This window comes from Mustela lutreola, chromosome 2 (genome assembly GCF_030435805.1).
Source record: "Mustela lutreola isolate mMusLut2 chromosome 2, mMusLut2.pri, whole genome shotgun sequence".
In the NCBI taxonomy this organism is placed as follows: Eukaryota; Metazoa; Chordata; class Mammalia; order Carnivora; family Mustelidae; genus Mustela; species Mustela lutreola.
Genome location: NC_081291.1, coordinates 165,290,866 through 165,306,062, shown reverse-complemented (window position 1 = coordinate 165,306,062; position 15,197 = coordinate 165,290,866). Strand labels below are relative to the sequence as shown.

General features: G+C 36.1%; 1 protein-coding gene across 2 annotated transcripts; it reads left to right on the top strand.

Annotated features, from left to right (window-relative positions):
* The first annotated feature begins 213 nt into the window (after positions 1-213).
* Positions 214-15,115, top strand: GTPBP8 (GTP binding protein 8 (putative)). 2 transcript variants are annotated; one of them, XM_059164120.1, is made up of 6 exons: positions 214-579; positions 2,178-2,276; positions 4,075-4,205; positions 4,816-4,915; positions 7,066-7,184; positions 11,876-15,115. In XM_059164120.1, exons 1-6 carry the CDS (start codon positions 283-285, stop codon positions 11,976-11,978), a joined length of 849 nt encoding a protein of 282 aa, XP_059020103.1. In that variant the 5' UTR covers positions 214-282; the 3' UTR covers positions 11,979-15,115. The 2 variants fall into 2 exon arrangements, with proteins under 2 accessions (XP_059020103.1, XP_059020102.1); XM_059164119.1 differs by having other exon boundaries at positions 216-618.
* The last annotated feature ends 82 nt before the right edge of the window (positions 15,116-15,197 follow it).

The following is a 15,197-nucleotide window of genomic DNA, read 5'->3' as shown; positions in this document are numbered from 1 at the left end:
TGCAAACTGTCAAACGACCTCCCTACAGTGATACAGAAGTCAAAGGCTCAGTCGTCAGTCTGCCGTTGAGCGTGAGTCAACCGTCAGCCCCCGAGTCCCCACCCCCGCCTCCCGGTCTCTGAGAAACCGCGGCCTCGGGCTCTCTGGATTGGAAGCGCTGCGGCGGAAACGAGTGAGGCCAGATGAGACTACAATTCCCAGCAGGCACAGCGGAAGAGGTGTCGCCCGGGCGCAGGCCGGAGTTTGGCGCGAAGCCCTGCGCGGGACTTCTGGGAGAGGAAAATGACAGCCCCAGGCTTGCGGCCGATCACCCGCAAGCTACTGGAGCTTACCGGGGCGTTGCGGCGCGTGAACCGAGCTTGCAGCACGTTCCAAACCTTCGCGGAAGTTCTCAGGCTGCCCAAGAGACAAATGACGAAGCTCGCGTTCCCACTACAGGAACTCCAGCGGCACCTCACTCCAGACGCGAGGTTGGACCTTCACGTGAAGATCTTCGACCCGAGCTTGGAGGACATCTCCAAGGCGGAGAGCGTCTTCACGGCCACCGGCCGCAACCGCATCGAGTACCTCAGCTCCGCGGTGCGTCTCGACCACGCCCCGGACCTCGCCCACCCTGAGGTGAGACTCAGGTGGTGAGGACTGGGGCAGGCATTTTGCCCTCGCCTATTCTTGTCACCGAACGAGAGAGATTTTCTAGCTCTGTGGGGACGCATAAAATTATCTTAACTAAATACGCATATATAGTTTTAGTTACTTTGGTAATGAATATACATTAAATGATTGTAAAAACCAAACCAGTGCAAAAATTAAATGGCTTTTTATTCTTTCTCCTTCTTAATTGACGTAGGGAAAAACATGCCGAGACAAATGAGACAAAGTGAATAGGAAAAGTGCAATAGTTACACAAATGTGATGGTCCTTTAACCCAATCTGAATTTCCTGTCGTGCAGAAATAATAATTACATATACATGGCCACAATGTGGTTTTTATTAAACAACTTTAGTGAAATTCCACGAGTAGGCATTTTATGCATGTCTTAGAGATCTCATTATTTGCAACTGCACCACTGCAGTGGAAACTTTCCTTCGAATTAGAACTGCTATGGTAGTTTAAATAGTCAGAACTAAGGGGAATAGAAGTAGTTTCATAATTTTGAGACAACATCGTGTTTTGACTGAAGCTTCTGAATTGCTGGGCTTTTTGTCCAGTAACTTTTTGTTTCTTGAAATTTAGTTTTATTTATATATTATCATTGGATTTAATCTGGCAGAGCATTTGAAACTTATGCAGGACTCAGATCAATTCATACTGAAGGACTGACCCAGTCTTGCAAAATATGTAGCATCCCTGGCCCCGCCCATGAAGTGCCACCCAGTCCTATTCATAAGTAGAAATGCCCTTACAAATTTCTAAAACACCCCCCAGAGGGTGATAACCACTCTCCCCTAGAACCACTGATTGGTATTGTACCCCCTTCAATACCATGTTAAAAAGCAGTCATGTATATTAATGGTTAGTATCTGGAACATTATGTTCCTTTCTACACTATAGAGGTCTAAAGGAGAGAAGTTTAATTGCAACAAGAGAATCAAGAGAAAAGAATAACCTCATAAATGCAATGGTGTTATAGTCAACTCTGGGAGTTTGTGGGGCAATGCAGTTTGAGACGTAGTTGTACTTTAGAATAAGTTTTGTTGACATGCATATAATTTTTAACTTCAAAAAACTTTGTAAATAAGGAATGCTTAATAAATGTCCCAGATGTTCTTGAGTAGTATAATGTAATTAAAGGCACAAGTTCTGGATATAGATGTCCTGAGTTTAAATTCCAACTTCTTCCCTTCTAGCTATATAATTTTGGGCCAGTTGTTTAGCCTCTCCCTGCCTCTAGTTTTATCATTTGTAAAATGGGGATAATAATATTACCTACCTGATAGGGAAAGATAAAAAGTAGATAAGAAAATTTATGCTAAGTGCTTTGAACAGTACCTGGCCCTGGGAATCATTCAGTAGATAGTAGTTCTATGTCAGAATTTGAGGTTCAACTAAACATAAGCCTCCTTTTTACATGGCTAGGAAAGACAGTCGTTTAACAGATTTTTGCAGCGAATACAATATATAATAAAAATGTATATATAAACCTTGTACTCAGTTATCTTCTTTTTCCTTGTATAAGGTGTGTTTTATAGGCAGAAGCAATGTTGGAAAATCCTCTCTAATAAAAGCCTTATTTGCCCTGGCTCCAGAGGTTGAAGTCAGAGTCTCCAAGAAACCGGTATGTTGAAGGAAAGTGTTGGGGAGGCCCATGGGATATAAAAGAAACAGTATATTGAAATGTAAAACATGTCTGAACCATCTCTGAATTGACTAAAGTGACTAATTAATGTTGAGAGGTACAAGAAATCATACTTGCTAAGTTTCTAGAACAGTGATTTCTTTCAAACAAGTAGTAAACTAAGACATTTTATTGACACCTGTACCTATCCCTGAAGAAGAAGGAAGTATGTCTGGATTTATTTTGGTTGTCTTGCCAGTTTCTTGAGGAAATCTTTTGTTCAGATCTTTTCCAAAGAGTTGCTGCATGAAGTATTGTTGCCATTCTGTATTTGCTTCTTTAAGATTGATCATCTACTCCTGCCCTGATTTTAGAGGAAACTGCTTTGAAGTGATTTTTCTCCTATAATCCTATAATCTTGTATACTTTGCTAAGTCCTTTCTCCCTCCCTTCTTCTACTACCCCTTCTCTCTTTATATATAGATATAGATACAGATATATATGTATGTATACATATATATATATATATATATATATATATATATATATATTAGGCACACCCCAGTTTACCCAAGGCCAAATGATGTGATTACCCCAGCCAGTCTGCTATAGTAGCTTTCTGGCATTTTTAAAATTTCCTCTACTCTTTCTCAATGATGCAGACTACCAATATCTAAGATACTGTGTCATTAAAATTCACCCCTAGTTCCTCTCACCTTATTATCTATCCATGGCAAAATGTTCCCACCAACCTGCGGCTCACTGCCCCCCTTTTCTTTGCATTGGAACCCTTACATGAAGCTTCCTAGTCTTTTCTTGCTCCCCATTTCTTCATGTAGTTAATCTGGCTTCATCGCTAATGCTGATGATTGTATTCATTAAATCTCCTATCCTTAGGCCTACTCTGTCTCCTCAAATAACACAGCTAAACTCTGATTTCTAGGTAGGGTGGGTTCCCTTCCTGCTTGAGAGGACAATGGAAGAAGTGTATTCTTGACTTCCTAATCTGTCATTTTTCTATGGATAGACACATCAACTAACTGGGAACCTAAGCACTGTTTTTACAGAATATTTTCTCTGAAAATATTTGTTCTAAGTTCAACAATTGACGTTTTAAGTTGCTTATCGTAATCTTTTGTTTTCTGATAAATAGCGTCATTAGACACAAAACCATGACTTTTTACCATCTTTACATCATTTTAGTTTAACACATATTTTTAGTGTTGTACATGCTTTTAAAAAATGGTTTACCGAAAGCTCTAAAACCATCTAATGAAACATGCAAAACATCTTGATTCTAGGGAAGCAGTAGTCTAGATGTAACAAACTCTCAAGTTTTGCATCTAGGTTTTATGAAAACCTGTATGACTAACAGTAAGTATTTTTAGTTTAACCAATCTGTGCCATAATTTATATCCCTTTAAAATTTAGATAAATTATTCATCAGAGAATATTGACTAATGCAGTGACACCATTATAGAATAACCTTTCACTGAGAAAGAGCTAATGAAAAGACTCCAACATATTTTGGGTACATATTTCTAATCAGAAGTTCTTCTTAAGTCATATAGATGCTCTTAAAAAGGAATTGGAGGGTAGAAGTAGCATCAACTAAGCTTATCTCCAGCCACTTCTCTTCTATATTCTTTTCCTGTATCATCATCAGCATAGCTAGGATTATATTCAGAACACTTAGCCTTTTAATAAATATTTGCTGATTGAATAGAAAATGTTGAGTCATTAAATATATACAGGATGTATTCTAAGGAAGCTTTTATTTTTCCATTTATTTTATCAGGGGCACACAAAGAAAATGAATTTTTTCAAAGTTGGAAAATATTTTACATTGGTGGACATGCCAGGTTATGGTTATAGAGCTCCCGAAGATTTTGTTGACATGGTAGAGACCTATCTAAAAGAACGAAGGAAGTAAGGAAAATATTTTCTTATAAATCTAATCCAAAAGCATGTTATAGTTAATTGGATTCATGTCTCTTTCTCCCACTAGAGTTCGAGCTTTTTTTTTTTTTTTTCTTTAAGATTGTATTTATTTATTTGTTGGGAGAGAGAGAGAGAGAGAGCACAAGCATGGGGAGCTGCAGGCAGAGCAGGCAGTGGGAAAGCAGGCTCCCCGCCAAGCAAGGAACCCAATGCAGAATTTGATTCCAGGATCCTGGGATCATGACTTGAGTCAAAGGCAGACATTTATCAGCTGAGTCACCAGGCATCCCTATTCAAGCTTTTAAAGGAAGGTACTCACTCATCTTTGTGTTCAGCCCAAGCAGAGGATCTTAGGTCTAATATCTGCTATTAAAATAAATTAATATTTAGTAAACTTAGTTATTGAAAGTAATAGCATTGAGATTTATTGGATTATAGGATGAACTTCTAATAAACTGAAAATTCCCTTTGCCTAAAAATTTTTTATATTTTGGAGTGAAAATTATTCAAAAAATTTCTCCGCATAATGAGGGTCAGGGAAGAAATGAATGAGTATATTTGATATTGTCATTAATTTTTTATTTCTGCATTCTTATAGTTTGATGAGAACATTTCTGTTAGTGGATAGTGTTGTCGGAATTCAAAAAACCGACAGTATTGCCATAGGAATGTGTGAAGAATTTTCATTACCTTATGTGGTAAGTATTTCCTTTGAATCACAGTTGCTATTGGAAATACCAGTTTGTGTGTATACATGTGCAAATGCTTGTGTGTGTGTGTGTGTGTGTGTCTTTTCAGTGAGAGAACAGTTCTTATCTCTGCAAGAATAGTTTTTGAATAATCTTTTTAATTATCAACCAGTAGTAGATAAGTTCTGTGGTACTTTAATTCTCTTTTCTTTCTCTCAGCTTTAAGTTTTCAGAATTATAGTCAAAATAAAGTATTTTTAAGCTGCTCATTTAGTGTTCCTAAGTGCTTTTTCCCTTCATTTTTTTAATGGCAATATAAATATTTGTCTAAAACATATTAGTGGCTCTTTAACAGCAGTTTGGCATATAGTACATATCGAAGTGTAAATGAAGTTGCAACTGAAAAACTTGCTAAAGCAATTTGTAGTTTAAGAACCATTGCAAGAAAATAACAGGCTCCAGCACATACAGGTAGGATTTTTATGTTCCTTAGGAAAACAATATTTCTTCTGGGAATATCTTACTTGTATTTTTTTTCTGTTGTTTGCCCTAGAATAGAATACAGATTAGTAGGTTGGTATCCACATTTATTTTTCTTCATGAGTTTTCCAGATAACATAGACCTCTGAAGTTCCTTTCTAAGAAAAAGAATCCTTTGACTGTAATTTGGTTTCAAAAAAAGAAACCACTAAAATGTAACAGTGAAGTTTAATGCAAATCAAACCATGTTACTAGTCAGTGATGTTTTTGTTTTCTTGGGGTTATGGAATTTTGGGATTTTGCAAAAGCCCTATGAAGCATAAGCTATAACTACAGTTAGTATGAGGAGTCAAAGGTTTGATTATAGTCCACATAGTAGAAAATACCCAGTAGTGCCAAACTGGTTTTAAGTGATACAGTATTCCTGATTTGGTATCATAGGTACCAGTTTATAAAATTGTATATTTTTCTCAGCTTCAAATTTAAAGAAATTCTACTTTCTCTTTTGGAAAGAGGTTGTGATAGAGGAATTATGCCTCCTTTTAAATACAAGCATGTTTGCTTTTATGAAAAAAGACTCCCAATTGGAAGGACTCACAAGTCATTAGAAACCACATGCTTTCTGCTACTCACTTCTTTTACCATTAACATTTTTTAATAACTGGAAAGCATAAATGATTAGTCAGGAAATTTTAATTTTGTAGAAATTCCCCAGGAAATTGATGGATCAAAGTTTTACTTTTTAATTGATTTTGTAATCATTCCTATAAGTGTAGTGGATATAAGATACAATAGCCTGATTTCTAGTTTTTCCTTTGTATTATTGCATATAAGGCAGAACCATTTTGTAGGTCAAAAGTGATTATAAGTTGGCAATTTTATTTGGATCAACCTAATACTATTCGTCTTAGTTAACATAAGATATATAGTGATCATATGAAATTTGTCTTATGTCAATTACAAATATGGCCCAAGGTCCTTTTCACTGGTCTTGAATCCAAGATATTTTGGCCCTTTGTAGTTAAAGCACCATTAAACAGCAAACACATAGTATATGTTTTATCCATTGCATACATTAACTCATTTAATCTTCATGGTAACTCCTTTTGGGGGTGTTCCTTTTATTTTATAGATGAAAAAATAAGTATAGAGAGAATAAGAAACTTACCAGGCTCATCTAGTTGTTATTAACCATGTGTAGTTAGGGGCGCCTGGGTGGTGTAGTTGGTTAAGTGTCTGACTTTTGGTCTCAGGTCAGGTCATGATCTTGGTATGGTGGAATTGAGCCCTGCAATGGGGCTCTGCGCTCAGCCAGAGTCTGCTAAGTTTTCTGTTTCCCTCTCCCTCCCCCACCACTGTGCACTCATTCTCTGTCTAGAATAAATAAATAAGTCTTTTAAAAAATTTGTAGCTAAAACATAAAATTTTGTATTAAAGATTATTTATTTATTTATTTATTTGACAAGACAGATCACAAGTTGGCAGAGAGGCAGGCACAGAGAGAAGGAGAAACAAGCTCCCTGCTCAGTAGAGAGCCCGATGTGGGGCTCAATCCCAGGACCCTGGGATCATAACCTGAGCTGAAGGCAGAGGCTTTAACCCACTGAGCCACCCAGGTGCCCAAAATTTTGTATTAAAGACTTTTTATTTCTAATGCTTAAATATTTATTTTCTTAAAGATGGTATTAACAAAAATTGACAAATCTTCCAAGGGACATCTTTTAAAACAAGTACTTCAGATCCAGAAATTTGTTGACAGTGAAACACAAGGATGTTTTCCTCAGTTGTTTCCTGTAAGGTAAGAGCTAAATTATTTTGTAACTTTATGTACTAACATCCTTTCGTATTACATAGTATTTCTTAAATTGAGGTATCTCTTAAAATAAGAGGAGTTTGGAAGACTATGCACTTAACCATGATTTATTGGTACAATCCATCAGCGTTTTTATTTTTTCTTCCTTCTATTTTGTCTTCCTTCTACATGGTAGGTATCTTCCCTATAGGTATCTTCATTCTCTTTCTGCCTCATCCTAGCTCAATCCTAGATCACAGCAGAAATAAAAACTTCTTACTTTATAAAATCAGCTAAATAACAGCCACAATAAAGATACTACCATGCTTTTCTCAATTTCAAAGAAAAATTATCTTTATGGTAGAAAGCTTATTCATGCTGTGAGGAATAAAAATTTTTCTTTAAAAGGACCATATGTAAAGAAATGTTTCCTTTAAGTTAGAATTAAGCATTGGTAGCAGATAGAATGGTTACTTCTAGAGCTGACAATTTTGAGATATTTGATAGTTTAGTGATGAAACACGAGTTTCATATACCTTGGATATACTGTACCTTGTACTAGAGCCGAGATACAGTGCCACTCCCATTTGACTTTCTTACTCTCACTTCTTTGTGGAAAGTAATAGGGTATTTGCAATGAGAAATAATTAAAAACAAGTAATAGTTGTGTATGAAACTGTCCTCTAATCAGTCATTCAAGGTCCTACCAATCCAGATCACATTTAAATTGTTTGTAATTATGAACATGCCTATCAGAATCCTTCGTTCAGTCATTCCTACAAAGTGCTCTTTTCCTTTGACTTTCTTTCAAGTATTTATCTTGTTCACTTGTCTGTGTCCCATCTATATAATGAAGATTCCTAAGGGCAGGTATGAAATCCCATTTCTTAGAGCCCTGAGCATTGGCATAGAAGAATAGCTATTCTTTTAACTGTTTAATAAGAAGGAAGTGAGACCTTCACTAAAAATGCAGCACAAACATAAGATGGACAGATTATGGCTTAACAGCAGCATTTATTGGGGAAAAAATTAAGTTTTAGTTGACCGTAAGCTGAATTTGAATTAACAGTTTATTGGAGCTAGGGAGAAACTGACAATGTTTTCTTGACCTACATTAATAGAATTATAGTGTTCCAAGCAAGGAAATGATCTAGCACTAGCTCCACACTGCTTTGAGCTACAGGCCCTCAGACCAATCAGGATAGACTGTGGCTAGACATTAAGAACTAGAGTTATCTGAAAACAGATGGTCTTGGGGAAGGTTACATCATTCATAATACTCACCTGGTCCTCACAGTCAACATCCCTATTTCCAGCTACGGTCACAGGTCAAGGAAATGAAGTGGGTTGCAGAGAGGTAATTGTTTAAATAGAAGGAGCATAGGCTTTGAGGTCAGACAGCCTAGATTTTGCATGGTTCCTCTACTTCTTGGCCATAGATTTTAAAGCAACTTACTTCATTTTCTGAGTCTGTTTTCTCACTAGTAAAATATGATTGTTACAAGGATCAAATAAAATGTATTGTGACTGATGCACTCACAGCCATATAATAAATGTTCGCTTCCTTTCTTGCCAAGTCGTAAGTAGCAAGGTTAGGCCAACAACCTGTAGTATCAGATTCTCACTACTTTTTAAAGATACTCCCTTCTTTAGATACATCAGCATTCTCTCCTGTATGACCCTGGAATCACTGCTGCCACTGTACTTGCCACAAGTGACCAAGGCACTGTAGAAGCCATACAAGTTCAAGTTTAATTGAGATGCAGGAACCTGGTGACTTCCAAGAACTTCAACATGTACTGTATATACAGGAATTTAGCATACTATACTATGTAGCTCTCAAAACCCAACTCAGAAAGTAGCGTTATATACGTTCCTTGGTTTTATGTGCAAGACCAAGTCCTAGTCCATCCCTCCAGAAAGAAGTTTGGCCTGTTCACAGAATAATTATTATAAAATAAGTTGGGTTTTATTTCCTTCTTATACGATCCTTGTAGGAGAAAGGGGGAATTATAGTCTAGCAAGCTTTGGCCTATAAGGCTTTGGCAAAAGTTAAATGCTGAACTTCATGTCAGAACTCTGCCCCAGCTGAGTACGGATTTGTAAATGGAGTAAAGCCCCTAATGATGCTGGGATCAATATGTTTTTATAGCTGTCATGGAGAAATATGTAAGTAGGTAGAGTATAATTGCTTTCTATATAGTGGAATTCCAAGCAAAGACAATGGACTCTAAGGACAAAGAAAATCACATTAATTGACAAAAATGTTGCAGTTGAGTTCAAGATGCCATAATTAGTGTGTGGACAATCTAACTTCTATTTCTCCTTCAAGCTATATAACTTCACTTATAAACCAGAAATCATTATAGGCTGTTCTCAAGCAAGCAGCTTTGGTCAAAAAGTCTAAAATGCTATAATATATCAAGAAGGGAATTAAGAGTACAGCAGAAAATATTTTGCCTGTTTTATGTACAGGTATATATGATTCTTGTATCCACAAAAGTCATAGTGTATTCATAAAAGTCCATGTATCCTGAGAAATCATGTGGTCACTTACAGCTGACATATGGATGGAATTAGTAAGATGAGTAGACAATAACAGACACAATAGTGGTGATTATGATTTTTTAAAATAACCAAAAAAAGGTCTAAATTATCAAGGTTGTTGAATCTTTGTCACAAAAAGAACAAACTAAAGAAATCAAAACTTATAGTCTGGAAAATAAAAAGCAAAATAGAATATATTACAATGATATTTTTCACAGAAATAGAACAATCTTAAAATTTGTATGGAACGATAAAAGACCACAAATAGCCAAAGCAATCTTACAAAGAACAAAGTTGAAGGTATCATGTTCCCTGATTTCAAACTGTATTATGAAGTTACAGTAATCAAAAAGGTATGGTACTGGCATTAAAAAAAGAAACATAGATCAATGGAACAGAATAGAGAGCCCAGAAATAACCCCACAAATATATGGTCACTATGACAAAGAAGCCAAGAATATAAAATGGGAAGAAGGCAGCATCTTCAGTAAATGGTGTTGGCAAAACAGAAGAGCCACATGCAAAAGAATGAGACTTAGATTACTGTTTTACACTGTATATAAAAATTAACTCAAAATGGATTAAAGACTTGAATGTTAAGGCCTGAAACCATTAAACTCCTAGAAGAAAACATAGGCCCTTAACATCAGACATGGCAATGATTTTTTGGATTCAACACCAAAAGCAAATATAAACATGAGGGACTACATTGAACTGTAAGAAAGCTGCACAGCAAAGTAAACCATCCAGAAAAGGAAAAGGCAACCTCCTGAATGAAAGAAAATATTTGCAAATCTTGTATCTGATAAGGGGTTAGTAACTGAAATACATAACTCCTATAACTCAATAGCAAAAAAAAAAAAAAAAGATTAAAAAATGGGCAGAGGATCTGAATAGACGTTTTTCCAAAGAATGCACACCCATGGCCAACAGGAAAAAATGAAAACAAAGATGCTTAGCAGTACTAACCATCAGGGAAATGCAACCAAAACTATCACAATGAGATACCACCTCACACCTACTGGAATAACTATTATCAAAAAGACAAAAGAAAAAAAAAAAGACAAGAAATAACAAGCATTAGTGAGAATGTGGAGAAAGGGAACCCTTGTGCACTCTTGGAAATGAAATTAGTACAGACACTATGGAAAACTGTATGAGATTCCTCAAAAAATAGAATTACCATATGATCAAAAAATACCACTTATAGGTATTTCTCTGAAGAAAACAAAAAGTCTAATTTGAAAAGATATCTGCACTCCCATGTTCCTGCAGCATTGTTTACAGTAGCCAAGATATGGAAACAGCCTGTCCATTAGTAGATGAATGGACAAAGCAAATATGGTATGTGTATATATATATATATATATATATATATATATATACACAATGGAATACAATTCAACCATTAAAAAAGTGAAATCTTGCCATTTGTGACAACATGGGTGGATTTTGAGGGGATTAAGTTAAGTGAAATAAGTCAGGCAGAGAAAGACAAATATCACATGATCTCACTTATATGTAGAATTTGAGAAACAACAAAAAAGCAAAATCATAGATACAGAAATTGGTGGTTGTCAGAGGTAGAGGTTGGGAGATAGGAGATATGGGTGAAGGGGATCAAAAGGTACAAACTTCCAGTTATAATCAAGTCATTGAGATGTAATATACAGCATGGTGGTGTTTATACTGTATTGCATATTTGAAAGTTGCTGAGAGCAGATCTTAAAAGTCCTCATCACAAGAAAAGGAAGAATTATAATTATGCCTGGTGACAATAGTTAACTAAATTTTATTGTGATCATTTCACAATATATACAAGTACCTAGGCATTATGTTGTACAACTGAAGCTAATATTACATGTCAATTATACCTCAATTTAAAAAAAAAAAAAAAAAAAACAGTCTGCTTAATAAAAGGCAAAGTAGTAGATATGGTGAAATTTTTAGGATCCTGAAGGAAACTGGATCAAATAATGTGTATCATCAGATTTAGAATACAAGGTAGAAGAGAGGAAAGGTAGAACAAATCAAGACATTCTGTTTCATACATGGAACTCAAAAGTTTTTAAGCAGTTTTTAAGTTAGATGAATTCAGGTATGTTACTACATCTTAAGTAAAGAAGAAAATTTTTCTTTTCTTTTCACAGTTCCGTGACCTATTCTGGAATCCATCTGTTGAGATGCTTTATAGCAGATATAACGGGGAATCTTAAGACTGATGGCTTTGGCCAACTGGAGTTGAATACCTAGAATTTCAACATTGTTTTAAATGTTGTGTATCTGTAATTTGCAGAAGGAACATTTCAGCTTTAAAACCTGCATCTTTCCAAAGCACAAATGAATTTGTGCTGGGGAAAAAGATCTTGTAAATAATTAAATTGTGCAGTTCATTAGAACAGATACCCTTCTTATTTTAACAGCGTTTCTGTTTTAACAAACTGACAAACAAGAGCATATAGAAGTCCATAATATGAAAACCTATTTACTACTATGTAGAGAATGGTTTTTATTGGGCTTTTGTCTTTTAAAGAAAATGTCTGTTATGTATATTTAAGTATTAAAATGGACTAGGTAAAAAGGGGCTACTTTTCTGTTGAGCACTTTCAGGTAGATGGAAGATAAATGCTTCTCTCTATGCCTATAATTAGTCTTTTATCCAAGTCCTTATTTGAATATAAAATATTCTTGATAAAATTTCAGTCAGTCCATGCTGAAAACATCAGTCTTTGCAAACTGGAATCATTCACCTTCAAGTGAACAGGGATTCAGAATCAGAAGATCAGAATTTAAGTTCCAGTTCTAGTATTTATTAGTTTGGGCTTTGGGCAAATTACTTGATTTCTCTGCCCTTAATTTATAATTCACAAAGCTACAGAGATTAAAATGGTATTGTATGTGTAAAGAATATCTGTATACTCTGTATATTCGTAAAGTGAAACCAACGAAGAATACAGCAAAATTCAGATTTATCACAGAAAGCCTCTTGTCATAAAGGAGGTAACATTTTCTCTACTGAAAGACAAAAACCAAGGACTAGTTTTAAGTGAGAACACTGATATTTGCAAAAGGGAGAAGAAAAAAGTTGATGGACCAGTGTAGAATTGGTACAGTAAGATTCACAATGGAAAGATAAAGCCGTACTTTGAGCTAAAGTTAACAGAAAAATTTTTTATGAAGATGCCACTGACCTGTTCGTGTAAGTGGCATAGCTTTTCAGGTGAGGCTGAATATTAAGATTATAGCAGTAGCCCTGGTTAAAAACTAAGTCTGTAAAACAAGTTTGTGGCCTTTTTAGGGAATTCAATTATGAATATATTTTCAGTTTTATAATTGATAATCCTGGTCTATTCTACCACCAGTGTTTTAAGCTGAAAGAAACAAAAAACTTTATGTAGGCATTCACAAAGTGAAATATATGGTGACAATAGAACAATCTTAGAAGTCATCATTTTGCCTGCCAGTATTACTTTACTCTTTATCTTAGCCTTAGTTCTCCTAAAAGCAGAGCCCAAGACAAGTTTGCATACAGTCGTTTATTTGGCAAGTGACCCCAGGGAATAGGAGTGATGGAAAAAGGAAACAGAAGAAAGGAAAGTCAACCAATGATGCAAGAGTTGGACATCACATAGGTACTAGTCTTGATCTTGAGGCACCTTTTGGGGAGACTTAGGAAATGTGCCTCTGTGTTGCCTTTGAAGTGGGGAGAAGGTGGCTCCACACTTCTTCCAACTTGTGCGTGCCTAAGGGCCAAGCAGTTCCTGCAACTTGTCAGGAGCATGAGAGAGGTCTCTGGAACATCATGCAAAGTGCAGTTTTCCACTCCTACTGGAAACTGGTGGCCACAGGAGTGGCTGAAGTAAGGCCAAGAGGATTTGGGCATGGGAGGTCTCACCACAGTGCTCTTATGAATGATCTAAGTGTTTTAATGCTACCAGAGGGGTAAAACCAGTATTTACGATGACACTAACAGTATTTCTTTTTCTTTGGTTGGGGTATGGAGACCAGAGGGAGAGGGAAAAAACAGAACTTTAAGGGGGTTCCACACTCAGCATGGAGCCCAATGTGGGGCTCAGTCTCATGACCCTGAGATAATGGCCTGAGCTGAAATCAAGAGTTGGGTAGTTAACCAACTGAGCCACCCAGGCACCCCCACTAACAGTAGTTTCTAATCTAATTTACTAGTAAGTTATGGTTTGTATATTTTAGATTTTACTTTTAAAAATTTAAGATATTGGAATTTCAAGTTGTTTGGAAAGATTAACTGATCTAAGATATTACATTTCTTATAAATATGTATAAAATATCATTTGGTGAACACATGTGAAGCTTTTTTACTATTCCCCCAGAATTCTAAGGAGCAAGAGAGCAGAAGAGGAGATGAGGAAACTTACTCCAAAGGAACATTAATTAAATAGAAAAAAGTGATAGGCCTGTAGTTCAATCCAGGCTCTAGCCTCCATAGACAAATCACTGAACACTCTGGTTTTCTCACTGAGGGAAAATCTCTTTGAACACTTCAAGTTTCTGATTCTTGAACAATGATGCCACTTCAGATGAAGCAGTCAAAGTCCAGGGAAACTAACTATGTGGATTCATCTGCAAATGAAAACAGAAGCAAGACTGGACCTTAAATCTTAAAATCACAAAAGCTGATGGCTATGGCTAGACTTGTTATAAATGAGATCTCCCTAGTATTATCTGTGTTTTAAGGTACTAAGTAGCTACTATCACTTGGTAGGAAGCCAGGAAAAATATAAACAATGAAAAGGGACTAGAAGTGTATTAAGAACTTTGAAGTAAATCAGGATGTTTGCAAGGCTTCAGGAAAAAAAGAATCTAAAGTGGTGTTTGACTTTGCTTTGCAGGCTACTTGCATCAGATCACCTAAGCGCCTTGTTAAAAATGCAGGCTTATGGGCACCTGGATAGCTGAGTCAGTTGGGCATCTGACTCCAGATCTCGACTTGGGTTTTGATCTCAGGCTCCATGAGGTCATGCAGGCTTCTGTCCCTGTCCCCTGGCTGTGTTTATCAGTCTCTTCAAAAGGGAATCTGCATTTTAAACAACCCACCAAGTGATTCTCAAAACAAGAACCCCCAGTAGAGATAAGTGGGAAAGGTGCAGAAAGAACAAGTCCAGATCAAGAATGGAACGGAAACAGAGGGAGGATGGTGAAGCAAAAGGGTGGGTATGATACATACTGGGGAACTGTTTTACTTTTCTATAAGTCTACATGTAACAGAAAACTTAATACCACAAACTTCTTAACGAATAGAAGCTTACTGGCCTAATTCTAGTAAACTAGAATATTTGAAAATATGTAAGATTTACCATCTCTGGCAATGGTAAAACAATATAAAAATATCAGATGCTAGCATCAACAGTAAATTATTGATATATGTGTGGCCTCATTCCTGGTTCTGTTTTGTGTAACTAAGCTTTATTTTTTCATTTAACTTTCTTATCTACT